This window comes from Enhydra lutris, unplaced genomic scaffold, assembly GCF_002288905.1.
Source record: "Enhydra lutris kenyoni isolate GAN:26980312 unplaced genomic scaffold, ASM228890v2 scaffoldscaffold2, whole genome shotgun sequence".
In the NCBI taxonomy this organism is placed as follows: Eukaryota; Metazoa; Chordata; class Mammalia; order Carnivora; family Mustelidae; genus Enhydra; species Enhydra lutris.
Genome location: NW_019154086.1, coordinates 76,029,737 through 76,048,991, shown reverse-complemented (window position 1 = coordinate 76,048,991; position 19,255 = coordinate 76,029,737). Strand labels below are relative to the sequence as shown.

The 19,255-nt window shown below is 35.1% G+C and overlaps 1 protein-coding gene across 2 annotated transcripts in view; it reads left to right on the top strand.

Moving 5' to 3' along the window:
- LOC111148594 (cell adhesion molecule 2) overlaps positions 1-19,255 on the top strand; it is a 1,205,598-nt gene that overhangs the window by 1,047,481 nt on the left and 138,862 nt on the right. For both annotated transcript variants that reach the window (XM_022505305.1, XM_022505297.1), the window contains one exon: positions 16,882-17,052. In XM_022505305.1, coding sequence (XP_022361013.1) covers positions 16,882-17,052 — 171 coding nt within the window. The remainder of the gene's footprint in view (positions 1-16,881; positions 17,053-19,255) is intronic.

The window sequence follows — 19,255 nt, the reverse complement described above, 5'->3', positions numbered from 1 at the left end:
TTTGATTTGTTGTTTTCATTATCTGTGGGTATATACCCAGTACTGTGATTACTGGATCTTAGGGTAGTAAACCTTTTTGAGGAACCCTCATACTGTGTTCCGGAGTGGCTGCACCAGTTTGCATTTCTACCACCAGTGCAAGAGAGTTCCTTTTTCTCCACATCCTTGCCAACATTTGTTCCTTGTGGTGTTTACTTTAGCCATTCTGACAGGTGGAAGCTGACAGCTCATTGTACTTTTAATTGCATTTCCCTGATGAGTAATGATTTTTTCACGTGCCTTTGGGCCATCTGTATGCCTTCTTTGGAGAAATGTCTGTCCATGTCTTCTGCCCATTTTTTGGGTTAGCTGTTGTTTGGGTGTTGAGTTATATCAACTCTTTATATTTCTTCAATATTAACCCTTTGTTTGATATGTCATTTGTAAATCTCCCATTCAATAGGTTGCAATAGTTTTGTTGCTTATTTCCCTCACTTGCAGAAGCTTTTTACTTTGATGTAGTTCCAATAGATTATTTTAGCTTTTGTTTCCCTTGTCTCAGGAGACATCTAGGAATATGTTATGGCCAATGGCAGAAAAATTACTGCCTGCGCTCTCTTTTAGGATTTTTATGTTTCAGGTCTCACATTTAGATCCCTAATCCACTTTGAGTTTTTGCATATGGTATAAGAAAGTGGTCTAGTGTCATTCTTTTGTATGTAACTGTCCAGTTTACCCAACAACTTTTGTTGAAGAGAACTGTCCTATTGAATATTCTTGCCTCCTTTGTTGCAGTTTCAGATCTCACGTTGAGGTCCTCAATCCATTTTGAGGTTTTGTGTGTGTGTGTGTGTGTGTGTGTGTGTGTGTTTGTGGTGTAAGAAAGTGATCCAGATTCATTCCTTTGCATGTAGCTATCCAGATTTCCCAGCACCCTTTATTGAAGAGGCTTTCCCCATTATATATTCTTGCCTTCTTTGTTGTAGATTAATTGACCATATAATTGTGGGTTTATTTTGGGGCTCTCTATTCTGTTCCATTGATCTATGGGTCTATCTCTGTGTTTGTACCATACTGTTTTGATTACTACAGTTTATAGTATATCTTGAAAGCTGGAATTGTGATACCTCCAGCTTTGTTTTTGTTTTCCAAGATTGCTTTAGCTAATTCAGGGTCTTTTGTGGTTCCATACAAACTTTAGGATTATTTGTTTTATAAGGTATTAATCTTAATAGATACTTGAACATTCCTGAGCCATTAAACAATAATCGTCTAGGTCCAGTTTTGTTTTTGTTTTTGAAAGAGAGGGACTCTGACAACTCATTATGTGCTGGAAGGATTTGTATTAATTTTAAAAAAATACTGATTAATATAAAAGGTAATGATTTTGGAACACAGCTAAATTGGTAAAGAAAATAAGATGAAACCCAAAGTGAGATTAACAAGTGAATTATTTTCATAAAGTCTTTCACATTTCCTAATGGTGGTTGACAATTTTTTTTTGTTAGTACTTTTAGCTACTACAAAGAGAGAGAGACATAATCAGTTAATTATTGTATCCATGAAACACTGTACGAAATAGGTCTAACATTTTCTGGAACTGAGAGCCAAGAGAGAAAGAGAATTCCTCTCTGAATCCACAAGTGTCAAACAAATATGTATGTATTGAATGGAGTCAGGATACATATAACAAGATCCGTACAGCATATATTTGTAGTACCTTTCAATGCAATCCTGTGGGATGACATTTAAGAGATACCTGATCCAAGAATAACTTTCTACCTGTCTGAATAAATTCAAAGTGAGGTTTTAGAATAGTTAGATGAAGTGTCTCTTCTTTATCAGTTATCCATAAATATTATTACACTCATTTGAACTTTTGAAACTGATTAACAAGAACTGAGTTTCAGAAAAATTCATTGCCAAGTAAAACAGTTGTTTCATTGCTGGTTAATGGTAGAACCATAGCTTTAAAAGCCAGGATGACACTGGCACCTCGAATAAACCTGGAGCATTATGAGAAAAATCTACAGAAATCTCCCCCTTTCTAGTTGGAGTTGTAGGAAGAAACACTCATGGGCAAAAATGAGATTGGCCTCATGAATCTGTTTTGAAGTCTTCTCCCATGAATGAACGAAAATGGTTACCAGAATTAGAATTCTACCATATAAGATTTGACCTCTATATTTTTCTTCTGGAGAAAATTAAAACAGAAACAAAATACTTACCTTGTATATGAAAGAAAGATACTTCGTAAAATACTTTTTGAACACTCAACCTTAAGAGAAGAAAAAAAAAATGAATTACTGGCATTCCCTTCAAGACAAACTGAATGTAAAATACACATCTAAGGGAGTGCCTGGGTGGCACAGGGGTTTAAGTGGCTGACTCTTAGTTTTGGCTCAGCTCATGATCTCACAGTCAGGAGATCCATGCTTATCGCACAGAGTCTGCTTAAGTTTCTCTCTCCCTCTTCCTCTGTGCTTCCTCCCACATTCTTTCTTGTGCACATGCTCTCCCTGTCTCTCAAAGAAATAAATCTTAGAAAAATAAAATATGCATCTAAGTTACTGAATGAATTAACCAGCCATAGTTACTTTATGTCAATTTTAAAAAATAACAGGGAGTTGGTTATCTTCTAAAAATGGTATATTTAGTTTTAGAAAATTTGATCTATAGAACTTCTTTTAAACAGTTATTACACAATACATCCAGTTGTCCAAAATGATCACTTCAAATTTTTGAGATAAAGTTATCTCATATTATGCTCACATTTCCCCTTCTCTATGACAAGAGGGCATATATCAGCTTACTAACAAACTGTCAAATCATTAAAGTACAATTAATATGGATTCAGAATAATTCCCTAAAAGTATCATCTGATCCACAATAAAACATTTGTACAAACCCAGACTTCAAAAATAATAGTAAAGTTCAAGTCCTACAGAAGTATCAGTATCTAGGGTAAACACTACAACCCTGCCCATTTCTTGGTCATGGCTAGAAAATCAAAGGCCCAAATAGATTAGGAGAAGTTACATAATATCCTGCATATTTCCTAAGAGATAGCTCTCAATGATGAGACATTATGCCACTCCCAGTACTGAGAACGCTGGAAGCTGTGTCTAAGTCTTACCTTGTTCCCAGTGTGGCTGTGGCATATTGGCCTTGCAACAGACTAAAAGGAAATTAGCCCACATTACATGCATGTCTGATAGAGAAGGCTTCCACCGGATGCAAAACAAGATTGCCCTTTGTAGGAATGGGAGTATATTCTTTCTGGATCTGTTTAAATGGGATTAAAATCACAAAAGTGCGAAAGGAAACACATCACAAAAATTCAGATTGTAGTACTCAAGGTGATTAGAACCATTGTGGACACAAGGTGACTTTCCAAGGAACTGCGCTTTATATGATTTCCTTTTGAAAAATCTAGTCCGAAAGAGACTGGAAACTATAGGCATTAAGGTAGGTGACTTAACATTACAAATATGGAAAGATAAATATGGATGTAGATCCTGAGATTTGATATTTTATGCAAATTATTGTATGTTTAAAAAAAAAATACACAGATGACCTTTGTTCCTTAGCTAATTTGATTCAGGGCTTCTAAATTTGTTTAATTGAGGGGTCCCGGGGATCTCACTAAAAATTACATCTGTTTTTTTTTTCCACCTTAGCTCTTGGTGAGATCAAGATATAAAACCCCAAATACAAGCGGACTACTTTTTACGTTCCAAGTCTCATAAAGATAAATATAAAAAATGGTAGATAATTACTTACTTTGAGACTTCACCTTCAAGAAATGTTCACCAAAATAACTTGTTGAGCACACTTGAGGAGTTTTCTTAGGAAGATTTCTTTTTAACATTTTTTATTTTAGAAAATTTCTAACATAGACAGTAATAGCATAATAAGACAGTTCATAACTGCCACCGACCCAAAGCAATCACTATTCTGATTATTTGCGAACAAGTTCTAAAAGTCCAGAACCTCCTTTGGAAAAAAAGATAGAAGGGTAGCAGCAAGGATTATGAGGAAAGTAATCTGACAAACAACTCTGTTTATTGTTTGCTCTCAACTTGTCTTGATCATCATACCAGTACATTATATGATACATGAAATGCATATTTTGAAAAATGTAAAAAAATGAGAAGAAATTCATATTTTAAAATAGTAAAGGAAGAATGGGAGGTTAGGAACAGAGGAAATTAAAATGATAGGGAGAGATTGAGATGAAGAGAGAAAGGGGGTTAGGATAAATCCCAATATTTCCTCTTTATCTTTGATTACATCTCTCTCTCTCTCTCTCTCTCTTTTTTCTTATTAACATATAATGTATTATTTGCTTCAGAGGTACAGGTCTATGAATCAACAGTCTTACACAATTCATAGCACTCACCATAGCACATACCCTCCCCAAGGTCCATAACCTAGCCACCCTCTCCCTCCCTCCCACCCCCCAGCAACCCTCAGTTTGTTTCCTGAGATTAAGAGATTTTTATGGTTTGTCTCCCTTCCCAGTGCCATCTTGTTTCATTTTTTCCCTCCCTATCCCCCACAGCCCCCTGCCCTGTCTCTCAAATTAGTCATATCAGAAAGATCATATGATAATTGTCTTTCTTTGGTTGACTTATTTTGCTTAGCATAATACCCTCTAGTTCCATCCACATTGTTGCAAGGCAAGATTTCAGAGGGTTTTTTTGATGGCTGCATAGTATTCCTGTGTGTGTGTGTGTGTGTGTGTGTGTGTGTGTGTGTGTATCACATCTTCTTTATCCATTCATCTGTTGATGGACATCTAGCCTGTTTCCATAGTTCGGCTATTGTGGACATTGCTGCTATAAATATTTGGGTGCACGTGACCCTTTAGATCACTACATTTGTATCTTTGGGTAAATACCCAGTGGTGCAATTGCTGGGTTGTAGGATAGCTCTATTTTCAACTTTCTGAGGAACCTCCATACTGTTTTCCAGAGTGGCTACACCAGCTTGCATTCCCACCAACAGTGTAGGAGTGTTCCCCTTTTTCTGCATCCTCACCAATACCTTTCATTTACTGACTTGTTAATTTTAGCAATTCTGACTGGTGTGAGGTGGTATCTCACTGTGGTTTTGATTTGTATTTCCCTGATGATGAGTGATGTTGAGCACTTTTTCATATGTCTGTTGGCTATTTGGATGTTTTCTTTGCAGAAATGTCTGTTCATGTCTTCTACCCATTTTTGATTGGATTATTTCTTCTTTGGGTGTTCAGTGTGATAAGTTCTTTATAGATTTTGGATACTAGCCCTTTATCTGATATGTCATTTGCAAATATCTTCTCCCATTCTGTCGGTTGTATTTTGGTTTTGTTGACTGTTTCCTATGATGTGCAGAAGCTTTTTATCTTGATGAATTCCCAGTAGTTCATTTTTGTCCTTGCTTCCCTTGCCTTTGACGACATTTCTAGGAAGAAGTTGCTGTGACTGAGGTCAAAGGGCTTGCTGACTGTGTTCTCTTCAAGGATTTTTATGGATTCCTGTCTCACCTTGAAGTCCTTCACCCATTTTGAGTCTATTTTTGTGTGTGGTGAAAGGAAATGGTCCAGTTTCATTCTTCTGCGTGTGGCTATCCAATTTTCCCAACACCATTTGTTGGAAGTGGCTGTCTTTTTTCCATTGGGCATTCTTTCCTGCTTTGGTGAAGGTTAATTGACCATAGAGTTGAGGGTCAATTTCAGGACTCCTATTCTGTTCCATTGACCTATGTGTCTGTTTTTGTGCCAGTACTATACTGTCTTGATGATCACAGCTTTGTAATAGAGCTTGAAGTCTGATATTGTGATGCTACCAACTTTGGTTTTCTTTTTCAACATCTGACTATTCAGGGTCTTTTCTGGTTCCATATAAATTTTTGGATTGTTTGTTCCATATCTATGAAAAATATTGAATATATTTTGATAGGGATTGCATTAAATGTGTAGATTGCTCTAGGTAACATAGACATTTTCACATTTGTTCTTCCAATCCCTGAACATGGAATGTTCTTCCATTTCTTTGTGTCTTCCTCAATTTCTTTCATGAGTACTTTATAGTTTTCTGAGTATAGATTCTTTGCCTCTTAGGTTAGGTTTATTCCTAGGTATCTTATGGTTTTGGGTGCAGTTGTGAATGGGATCAGCTTCTTAATTTCTCTGTCTTCCGTCTTGCTGTTGGTATATAGAAATGCAACTGATTTCTGTGCATTGATTTTATAACCTGACACTTTACTGGATTCCTGTATGAGTTCCAGCAGTTTTGGAGTGGAGTCTTTTGGGTTTTCCACATAAAGTATCGTATTATCTGATAATATGTGTGACAGTTTCACTTCCTCTTTGCCGACTTGGAAGCCTTTTATCTTTTTGTTGTCCAATTGCTAAGGCTAGGACTTCTAGTACTATGTTCAATAGCAGCGACAGCCCTGGTGTGTTCCTGACCTTGGGGGAAAAGCTCTCAGTTTTCCCCAATTGAGAGTGATATTTGCTGTGGGTTTTTCATAGATGGCTTTCGTGATATTGAGGTATGTATCCTCTATCCCTACACTGTGAAGATTTTTGATCAATAAAGGATGCTGTACTTTGTCAAATGCTTTTTCAGCATCTATTGAGAATATCATATGGTTTTTGTTCTTCCTTTTATTAATGCATTATATCACATTGATTTATTTGTGGATGTTGAGCCAACCTTACAGCCCAGGAATAAATCCCACATGGTTGTGGTGAATAATCCTTTTAATGTACTGTTGGATCCTTTTGGCTAGTATTTTGGTGAGAATTTTCGCATCTGTGTTCATCAAGGATATTGGTCTATAATTCTCCTTTATGATGGGGTCTGGTTTTTGGATTAAGGTAATGCTGGCCACATAAAATGAGTTTGGAAGTTTTCCTTCCAATTCTTTTTTTTTGGAAAAGTTTTAGGAGAATAAGTATCAATTCTTTAAATATTTGGTAGAATTCCCGTGGGAAGCCGTCTAGCCCTGGGGTCTTGTTTTTGGGAGGTTTTTGATGACTGCTTCAATGTCCTTACTGGTTATGGGTCTGTTCAGGTTTTCTATTTCTTCCTGGTTCAGTTTTGGTAGTTTATATGTCTCTAGGAATGCATCCATTTCTTCCACATTATCAAATTTGCTGGTGTATATTTGCTTATAATATATTCTTGTAATTGTATTTCTTTGGTTTTGGTGTTATCTCTCCTCTTTCGTTCATGATTTTATTAATTTGGGTTTTTTATCTTTTATTTTGGATAAGTCTGGCCAGGGGTTTATCAACCTTAATTCTTTCAAACAACGAGCTCCTAGTTTCGTTGATCTGTTTTACTGTTCTCTTTGTTTCTATTTCGTTGATTTCTGCTCTGATACTTAATATTTCTCTTCTCCTGCTGGATTTAGACTTTTGTTGCTGTTCTTTCTCCAGATCCTTTAAGTGTAGGGTTAGATTGTGTACTTTAGGCCTTTCTTGTTTCTTGAGAAAGGTTTGTATTGCTATATATTTTCTTCTCAGGACCACCTTTGCTGTGTCCCAAAGATTTTGAACAGTTGTGTTTTCATTTCAATTTGTTTCCATGAGTTTTTTTTTTTTAATTCTTTTTAAATTTCCTAGTTGACCCATTCATTCTTTAGTAGGATGCTCTTTAGTCTCCATATTTGAGTTCTTTCTGACTTTCCTCTTGTGGTTGAGTTCTAGTTCAAAGCACTGTGGTCTGAAAACATGCAGGGAATGATCCCAGTCTTTTGGTACCAGTTGAGACCGGATTTGGGACCCAGGATATGATCTATTCTGAAGAATGTTCCATGTGCACTAGAGAAGAATGTGTATTCTGTTCCTTTGGGTTGGAATGTTCTGAACATATCTGTGATGTCCATCTGGTCCAGTGTATCATTTATAGCCTTTATTTCCTTCTTGATCTTTTGCTTAGATGATCTGTCCATTTCAGTGAGGGGGAGTGTTAAAGTCCCCTACTATTATAGTATTTTTTTTATTAAGATTTCATTGATTTATTTGACACAGAGAGAGAGAGAGAGAGAGATCACAAGTAGTCAGAGAGGCAGGCAGAGAGAGAGGGGGAATCAGGCTCCCCACTGAGCAGAGAGCCTGATGTGGGCCTCGATCCCAGGACCTTGGGATCATGACCTGAGTCAAAGGCAGAGGATTAACCCACTGAGCCACCCAGGCGCCCCATTGTATTATTATTGATGTTTCTTTGATTTTGTTATTAATTGGTTTATATAATTGGCTGCTCCCATGTTAGGGACATTGATATTTAAAATTGTTAGATCTTCTTGTTGGACACACCCTTTGAGTATGATACAGTGTTATCTCATCTCTTGCTTTAGTCTTTGGCTTAAAATCTAATTTATCTTATATAAGGATTGCCACTCCAGCTTTCTTTTGTTGTGTATTAGCATGGGAAATTGTTTTCCACCCCTCACTTTACGTCTGGAAGTGTCATTGTGTCGAAAATGAGTATTTTGCAGACAGCATATTTTTTTTTTATTTTTGTATTTTGTGTTTTGTGTTTTTTGTTTTGTTTTGTTTTTGTTTTTGTTTTTTGTTTTTCCCATTCTGATACCCTGAGTCTTTTGATTGGGGCATTTAGCCCATTTACATTCAGGGTAACTATTGGAAGATGTGAATTGAGTATCACTGTATTGCCTGTAAGGTGACTGTTACTATATATTGTCTCTGTTCCTTTCTGGTCTGTCACTTTTAGGCTCTCTCTTTGCTTAGGGGACCCCTTTCAATATTTCTTGTAGGGCTTGGTTTGGTGTTTGCAAATTATTTTTGTTTTGGTTTGTCCTGGAAGCTTTTTATCTCTCCATCTATTTTCAATGACAGCCTACCTGGATATAGTATTGTTGGCTGCATATTTTTCTCATTTAGTGCTTTGAATATATCATGCTGGTCCTTTCTAGCCAGCCAGGTCTCTGTGGATAGGTCTGCTGCCAATCAAATATTTCTACCACTGTATGTTACAGACTCTTTCCTGAGCTGCTTTCAGGATTTTCTTTGTCATTGAGACTTGCAAGTTTTACTATTAGATGTTGGAGTGTTGACCTATTTTTATTGATTTTGAGGGGGAATTCTCTCTGCCTCCTGGATTTTGATGTTTGCTGCCTTTACCAAATTAGGGAAATTCTTTGCTATAATTTAGTTCAATATACCTTCTGCCTCTCTCTCTCTCTTTCTTCTTCTGGAAGCCCAATTATTCTAATATTGTTTCATCTTATGGTATCATTTATCCCTTGAATTCTCCCCTCGTGGTCCAGTAGTTGTTTGTCTTTCTTTTGCTCAGCTTCTTTAGTCTCCATCATTTGGTCCTCTATGTCATTAATTCTTTCTTCTGTCTCATTTATCCTATCAGTAAGAGCCTCCAATTATATTGTGCCTCCTTAATCACTTTCTTTATTTCAACTTGGTTAGATTTTAGTTCTATTTTTTTCTCCAGAAATGGATTTTATTTATCCAGAAAGGGATTTTCTGGTATCTTCCATGCTTTTTTTTGAGCCCAGCTAGCACCTTGATAATCATCATTCTGAACTCTTGTTCTGACATCTTACTAATGTCTGTATTGATTATGTCCATAGCCATTGGCACTGCCTCTTGTTTTTTTTTTTTTTTTTTGATTGTTTGTTTGTTTGTTTGTTTTTGTGGTGAGTTTGTACACCTTGTCATTTTATCCAGATAAAAATAGATGAATGAGGGGTGCCTGGTGGCTCAGTAGGTTAAAGCCTCTGCCTTTGGCTTGGGTCATGATTCCAGGGTCCTGGGATTGAGCCCCACATCAAGCTCTCTGCTCAGCAGGAAGCCTGCTTCCTCCTCTCTCACTGCCTGCCTCTCTGCCTACTTGTGATCTCTGTCTGTCAAATAAATAGATAAAATCTTTTTTAAAAAAATAGATGAATGAGAGAACCAAATACTAAAAGTGTAGCAACAACCCTAGAAAAATATACACTAACCTAATTGTAAGAGACCTGAAACTAGAGGGAGAAGAATGGAGGGAGAAAAAAAAAAAAAATATATATATATATATATAGGTAAACACAATGAAGGAATAGCATATGACTGTAAAGATGAAAATTTAAAAAGATTCTAAAAAGGAATTGATAAGAAATTGGTTGAAAAAAGAAAAAAATAGAGGATGGAATGTGATCAGACTGGAGACTAGAACAAAGTCATGTGCTAGATTAGGGTATATTTTGATCTGTTAGAAGAAACTGTATCCCAAAATTTTAAAGAAAGATAAACCTATATGTATACAAAAAATAAGGTTAAGTACAATGAAGGGATAGAATATGATTATAACAATGAAAATTTTAAAATATTTTTAAAAAAGATATGGATAAGACAAAATAGTCAAAGAGGTTAAAGTAGGAAAGAGGAAAATTTTTTAAAATATAATAAGTAAAAATAAAACTTGAAAAGTTTAACTCTGAAAGACTAAAGAATCATGTGAAAAGAACCATGATACTATGTGTTGCATTCCCCTAGCTCTGGAGTTCCACAATTCTCATTGATTGGTGAACTTGGTCTTGGCTGGCTGTTCTTCCTGATCTTCTGGGGGAGGAGCCTCTTGCAGTGATTCTCAAATGTCTTTGCCCAAGGTGGAATTGCACTGCCTTTGCCAGTGGCCAGGCTAAGTAATCTGGTCGGGTTTGATTGAAGGAGCTTTTGTTCCCTGAATGCTTTCCATACAGCTTTGGAGGATGGGAATGAAAATGGCGGCCTCCAAATATCCAGCCCCATAGGAGCTGAGAGCTCAGGGCCCCACTCCTCAGTGCACCCTCAGAGAAAAGCAGTCAATCCCCCTGGTCTCCCTGGTCTCTGGCTGAACTCCAAGTTCACCTGGCCTGTGACCAAGAATTTCTATCTCTGATGCACGGCCCCATTTGGAGACTCCAAATCCAGCAGATTCCTGCAGCACACTCCCGTGAGGCTCCTCCCAGAGGAGGAAGGAGGGGGTCTCCCTGGATCTGCCACTTGTGGTATTCCTGCTTGAAGACCAGTGGTGTGAATGTGCCACGGATCATGGTTTAAGGTAACCCCGAGCTGAGAGTCTGCTCCTTGGCTCTGTCTCTGCAGTCAGCTTCCCCACTCTGATACCTGGGAGGTTTGCCACACTCAGACACCCCTGGTCTTTTAGTGACCCCACAGGTTCTGAGACCACACTGTCCTTTCAAGGCTCCACACCCGCTGAACCTCTGGAGTGATGTCCTTCAGTGGAGTATACTTCTAAAGTTTCACATTTTGTGCTCCACTCTTCTACAGCTTGCTGGGAGCTGGCTTCTCCCTGATATGGTCTATCTTCCCATCTATCACCTCAGATTCACTTCTCTGCACATCTGACCCTCCAGCTGCTTTTCTGTTCATAGAGTTGCTGCTATTCTTCTCTTCTATCTCCTGTTGAGTTTGTAGGTGCTCAGAATGGTTTGATAACTATTTAGCTGAATTCCTGGGACCAGATGAACTTTGGGTCTCCTACTCCTCCCCATCTTGCTCCTCCCTCACATCTCTGGTTTTGATGTGTCATTTACTTTACCCTTGCTCCTCAAAATACGTCCATGGGCCAGCAGGAGACTTTAAGGCTCCATCCTACAAAATATTGAATCAGATTCTACATTTTACCAAGATCCAAAGGTGGTGTGTATGCACATCCCATTTTGAAAAATGCTGCTCTAGATTGCAATGTTGTTGAAGGACATGGCAAAGGAGAAAAAATGGAAACCCTGAAACAAAACAGAGCTTGAAAGAAGAGTACACATGTAATCAGCAAATTGCACAATATAAAAAAAAAAGTCTATTGATTCTAGAACTATGAATGCATCAGTTATTTTATAAAGCTAGAAAGCAAAAACACAGATAAATTTTAATTACGATTTTCTCCCTGTATTTTTGGGGAGTGGGGATAAGAAGATCCTATAAAATATAGGAAAAGATAATATGATTGGCTCTTCTTGATTTTTTTTTTATTCATCTTATAGCTTCTAGGAACACTATAGGCTGTGCCATAGGCTAATATTAAAAATAACAAATTATACTTTATTCTATTTGAATGATGTTCGTTAAAATTTTATGTTATACACAATTGCTATCAGATTTTATGTGTCCAATTAATATTATATTAAGTGATTTTTTAAAAGATTTTATCTATTTATTTGAGATACGGAGATCACAAGTAGGCAGAGAGTCAGGCAGAGAGAGAGGAAAGGAAGCAGGCTCCTGGCTGAGCAGAGAGCCTGATGTGGGGCTTGATCCCAGGATCCTGGGATCCTGGGATCATGACCTGAGCTGAAGGCAGAGGCTTTAACCCACTGAGCCACCTAGGCGCCCCTTTAGTGATATTTTTGTAAAGGAATCAGGTAAAGGAAGCAGATGTGTGGGTTTTTAAAATACAGCTGTGATTAAAATTAAACAATTAGGAATATTTTAGATATTTTTCATATAATATATAACATAATTATAAAAGTGGTTTGTTAAGAGATCTAAATTTTCTTATACTGCTACTGCTTAGAGCTACAAACCAGAAAATGCTGGACATGGATTTAAAGGAAAGAATATAAAATATAAAAATGAGACAACACTTTGTATAAATCTATAAAACACTGAAAAGTAAAAGATCTCTCTCTCTCTCTCTCTCACACACACACACACACACACACACACACAGATATATATTTAATATAACAAAGGGCTCTAAATGCATCTGTATTATCATGACATATTTTGACTGAAAGGAAATAATTTCATCTTTTACTCTAATTTTTTTAACTGAGATTGAAACTAATTTTCAAATGCAAAAATCTTAGAAATGACTTTGGTTAGCAAAAAAAACATGAATATGTTCATGTTCATATTTTCATAAACATGAAAAATATGTTCATGAAACATATTTATGAAAAATCTTGTATCCTGTATGATTGATTTATTGTTAAAAAGATAGAATCAAGCCTTTTGTGTTCTCCTACTTTTCAAATGTTAGAGTTTTTCTCCTTTCAAATGTTAGAATTTTTTTCTTATTCTCAAAACTGTCTAAATTACATAAAAAATTTGTAATGGTAAAGTCTTTATTAGGTATTTTTTTCTTAATTTGTGAACACAATCATATATTTTCAAGAACAAGACATGGAACATTTACCTAGTTTTATCCTTTACTAATACTTACTCCATTTTTTAAAAAAATCAAACAATAAGATAAAGTCAGACTTCTCTGGAAATAAGTAAAACTCAATGAACCACGCAAATATCTACCTACCAAATACCTCAAATTCAATATTACGTTTAAAGTCAAATCTTTGTATAGTGCATAACAATGGAGAAACTGAATTTAAATTACTTTGTTATAATTAATATGTCCTTAAATGTTTTAAAAAATAAAGTAATACATAATAAAATAAAATATTTTATGCACTTTATTCAACATAACTCTTCACCTGAAATTATCATTTTTCATTGGAAATGAAAGAGTAAGAAAATGGAACAGCTTTCTCCCTTAACTACATTTAAGATCTTGTTATATCTTATCTATAGCCTATCACTTTGATTTCTAACCCATTGAAATTACGCCTTCTTATCAAGTACTTTGGACTTAAGAACTTTTAAATTAAATAAAAATATTATAAACCTCTTTTCCATAAAGATCAAATAATCCCTGAGTGTACCAATTAGCAATGAATCTTAATCATGCACAAAATATCAATAAATGAATATATATCTTGATAAAAGTATTCCTCAAGATTTCATTCATGCTAAAATAAATCCTTCACCCAAGTAAAGAGCATTTATCTCAGTGTAAATTTCACTGCAACTATATATTTTTAAGTATTCAAATTATTCAGATGATTTTTTTTCAATTAAAAATTTTTTTTCAAGCAAAATCTTTTTTGTTGTTGTTTCAGGTTTTTATTTAAATTCCAATTAGTTAACATACAGTGTAATATTAGTTTCAGAAGTTGAATTTAGTGAATCATTGCTAACATAAAATACCAAATGTTCATTACAACAGCTACCCTCCTTAATATCCATCACTTATTTCACTCATTCCCCTGTCTACCTCCCCTCCAGTAACCCTGTTTGTTCTCAGTCTGTTTTATGGTTTGCCTGTCTCCTTTTTCCCCCATGTTCATGTGTTTTGTTTCTTTAATTCCACATATGAGTGAAATCATATGGTATTTGTCTTTCTCTAACATTTCTTTTAGCATAATACACTCTAGGTCCATCCCCATCATTGCAAATGGAAAGATTTCATTATTTCTGATGACTAGGTAATATTTCACATTTTCTTTATCCATTCATCAGTGATGGATATTTGGGCTATTTTCTGTAACTTGGCTATTATTGATAGAGCTGCTATAAATATCGGGGTGCATGTGTCCATTTGAATCAGAATTTTTGTATCCTTTGGGTAAATAACCAGTAGTGTAATTGCTGGATCACAGGAATGTTCTATTTTTAACTGTTTGAGGAACCTCCTTACTATTTTCCAGAGTGGCTGCATCAGTTTGTATTCCCACCAACAGTGTAAGAGGGTTCTACTTTCTCCACATCCTTGCCAACATCTATAGTTTCCTGTATTCTTAATTTTAGCCATTCTGACAGGTGTGAAGTGGTATATCTCATTGTAGTTTTGATTTGTATTTCACTGATGGTGAGTGATGTTGAACATCTTTTCATGTGTCTGTTAGCCATCTGGATATCCTCTTTGGAAAAGTATCTATTCATGTCTTCTACCCATTTCTTAAGTGGATTATTTGCTTTTTGGGTGTTGAGTTTGATATGTTCTTTATACATTTTGCGTACTAATCCTTTATCAGCTATGTCATTTGCAAATATCATCTCTTATTCTGTAGACTGCATTTTAATTTTGTTGATTGTTCCTTTACTGTGCAGAAGCTTTTTATCTTGATGAGGTCCCAATAGTTCATTTTTGCTTTTGTTTCCCTTGTCTCTGGCAACATGTCTAATTATAAGTTGGTACAGCCAAGGTCAAAAAAGTTACTGCCTGTGTTCTTCTCTCAGATTTTGACAGTTTACTGTCTCACATTTAGGTCTTCCATTGATTTTGAATTTATTTTTGTATATGGTTTAAGAAAGTGGTACAGTTTCATTCTTCTGCATGTTGCACAGTCCAGTTTTCCCAACATCATTTGTTGAAGAGACTGTCTTATTTTTTCATTGGATATTCTTTCCTTCTTTGTCAAAGATTAGTTGACCATAGAGTTGTGGATCCATTTCTGGGTTTTCTATCCTGTTCTATTGATCAATGTATCTGTTTTTGTGCCAGTACCATACTTGCTCAAGTACCATACTTCATCAAGACATACCAGTCTTGATGAATGCAGTTTGTAATATAGCTTGAGGTCCAGAATTTTGATACCTCCAGCTTTGCTTTTCTTTTTCAAGACTGCATTTGCTATTCAGGGTCTTTTGTGGTTCCATACAAATTTTAAGATTGTTTGTTCTATCTCCGTGAAAGACACTATTTGTATTTTTATAAGGTTAAATTATATATGCAGATTGCTTTTAACAATATTTACTCTTCCAGTCCATGAGCATGGAATGTTTTTCCATTTCTTTGTGTCTTCTTCGATTTCTTTCATAAGTGTTATATAGTTTTCAGAGTACCGTTTTTTTACCTCTTTGGTTTATTCCTAGGTATCTTATGGTTTTTGGTGTAATTATAAGCGGGATTGTTTCCTTGATTTCTCTTTCTGCTGCTTCCTTATCAGTATCTAGAAATGCCACAGATTTCTGTATATTGATTTTGTATCCTGTGCTATTACTGAATTCATGTATCAGTTCTAGCAATTTTTTGGTGGAGTCTTTCAGGTTTTCTACATAGAGTATCAAGTCACCTGGGAATAGTGAAAGTTGGACTTCTTCCTTGCCAATTTGTATGTCTTTTATTTCTTTGTGTTGTTTCATTGCTGAAGCTAGGACTTCTAGTAATATGTTAAGTAACAGTGGTGAGGGTGGATGTCCCTATCTTGATCTTGTCATAAAGGATAAGCTTTGTTTTCCCCATTGAGGATTATATTCATTGCTTGTCTTTTGGATATGGCCTTTATGATGTTGAAGTATGTTCCTCTATCCCTACTTTGTTGAGGGATTTATCAAGAATGGATGCTGTACTTTGTCAAATGCTTTTTTCTGCATCTATTGCTAAGAGTCATCTGATTCTTATTCTTCCTTTTATTAATGTGGTGTATCACATTAGTTGATTCGTGAATATTGAACCATCCTTGCAGCCTATTAATAAATCCTATTTGATTATGGTGAATGATTCTTTTAATGTACTGTTGGATTCAATTTGCTAGGATTTTGTTGAGAATTTTTGCATCCATGTCCTCTTCCCTTTCTTTATAAAAGATGACAACTTTTTCATTGTAGGTATTCTTTAGCAAATAAGTTCATCTCACATTGTTCATGTTGAAATCATAGCTCAAATACATTGTACTTTCTTTTGGGCATAATCAGATGTTGTGAATTTCACCTTCCCAACTGTATTTGAGGCTCAGAGAATTAAGATTATCCTCATGTAAATTTAAATCTAAAGAAAGGAGATTAATATTCTAAAATGACCTGGTTTCTCAAATGAAGTATTAAAACAAAACAAAACAAAACAAAAATACAGTCACAATAGGAATATAGTCTTATGTCCCACCCTTCTATTTTATTTATACAGTTACTTTTAAATTTTATTTCTGAAGTAGTTGTATTTTTATTTGCTCAAACCAAAAAGAATTAAATGTTAAATTAACAAATATTTGCTTTTTAAAAATTGAAAAAAAGATGGAGATGGTGCTTCTAGTTTTGACTTGAGTAAATGAAATCTGTTACATTTTGAAAGATAATGTCACAAAATTTTTAAATGTACATTTTATTTTTAGATGTAAAATATTTAAAAGAAGAGGATGCAAATCGCAAGACATTCACTGTCAGCAGCACACTGGATTTCCGAGTGGACCGGAGCGATGATGGCGTGGCTGTGATCTGCAGAGTAGACCATGAGTCCCTCAATGCCACCCCTCAGGTGGCCATGCAGGTGCTAGAAATACATTGTAAGTAAAAGCTACTCCCTTCTCATTTATCTCAGCAGAAGCAAATCTTTTCATCTACATTTACAATCATTTCAAAATATCCTGAATTACCAGATGTGTACAGCAAAATCTTCAGCAAAGTGAAGTACAACTACTTTCATTGGTATTAATCACATTCAGAGGAAGGTAGTTCTTGCTTTAATATCATTCTTTAAAAAAAAAAAATTAAAAAAAGATTTTATTTATTATTTGACAGAGAAAGACACAGTGAGATAGGGAACACAAGCAAGGGGAGTGGGAGAGGGAGAAGCAGGCTTCCTGCTGAGCAGAGAGCCCGATGTGGGGCTCATTACTAGGACTCTGGGATCAGGACCAGAGCCAAAGGCAGACACTTAATGACTGAGCCACCTGGGCACCCCCTGAATATCATTCTTGACAAGGAAGAGAAATAAAAGAAATATCCTTATTAAAGTTTAGAACTTCTAATTATGTTCCACATGGTGACTTGATGCATGTGTATGCCTATGGGTAGAGTAGGAAAAGTTGTTATTTTGGCAGAGTCAGTGAGGGTGGACCTTATTGTATGAAAGTGACTTTGTTATACATAAATGTATTGTCCTCTCTGTGCTTTTAAAATGAGACAATTTTTACCTTCTATATGAGATATTTTAAGTCTTTATAAATACATGGGCATATCAATTATGTTTTCTTCATCAACTTCATCATTACTGACAAGTGATAGGAACAACATTAATTGGCTGACTCCAGTGGGTCAGTGGCAGTCCTAAATGCTTCACTGGCATTATTTCATCTCATGCCTCATGTTAGGGCATCAGCATAAAAATCTGATGAGTAGTTACCCTCTTTCGTCACAGTTTATGGACAATGACACTGAAGGTTATAGTGGTTGAGTCATTTGGTCAAGTTTACACAACTAACAAATGGTAGAAATAATGATGTTTTTATTAGTTAGCAAGGCCCTGGGCTATAACAGGTGATCTAGAAATATTTATTCACATGAAAATGAATCAACTGAATATATAAGATAAAGCTAAAAAAAGTAAAGCCCACAGGATTGCATTTCTGAATTCTATTACTTCATTTTTTTAAATATTGGAAAGTTTCTATCTGTAATAAAGTTATAGTTTGAATTTGTGTGTGATATAAAATTACATTAAACCCTAAAAGGTTAAATCTAAGCACTAGTCTTTTAAAATCCTCACTTTATTTTGTTTTTGTTTATTTATTCAGTAAGAACTTATTGAGTGCCTACTATGATACAGGCATCATTTTAGGCACTGGGGTTACATACATGACCAAAAAAATAACATTAAAAAACAAATTAAGATTGTCTTCATGTGTCAAAATTACCACACCACCACCACCAATAACAAACTCCAGTTTTCTCATGGCATCCATTCTAGGTAGGAATGACAGAAAAGCAAAATAAGTAAAAACAACTTATAGCATGTTGGGCATTAAATGCTATGGGAAAAAAATAAAGCAGAGGTAATAAGGAGTATGATTTAGGAGATAGGAATGGAGTTCAAAGAAAGTATGTGTGTGTTAGAATATAACATATAATGTGTTTATATGTAAATATTTATTTTATTACATATATTAAATTATATCATTATATGTTATATTATTATAAATATATATTATATTTATATTATACATATATTTAAATAACAAATATTAGTAGACCAGAGTAGAGGATATTAACTGGAGGGTATTTATGAGAGAAGATCAGAGATACCAGGAGGACCAGACTTTTTTTTTTTTTTTTTTACTTTTTGATAGAGAAATGTCAATCTGATTATGATTTTTAATTATTGCTCACTGTGTTTTAATTATTCTTAGTTTAATAGTAATTGAAATTATTATTATACTATTTTAAATACTTTCAATTATGTTAAGTTATTTTCATTAATTTTCCTCTTATTCTCATTGAAACAAATTCCACAGCAAGCATATTTTAGAGCCCAAACTGAGGTTGTCTTCAAATTTCAACATTTATTTGTAGTGACACCTTGGGATAATTACTAAAACTGAGCTTTCATTTTTAAATTAGATAATTCATTTATACAAGGATCATACTAGACAATTAGTTTATGACATTTAAAAACTTTCAATGAGTTCCACTTGCCTTAGTTAGTTCAAGCTGCTATAACAAATATACCCATATCCTGGGTGGCTTATAAACCAAAGAAGTTTATTTCTC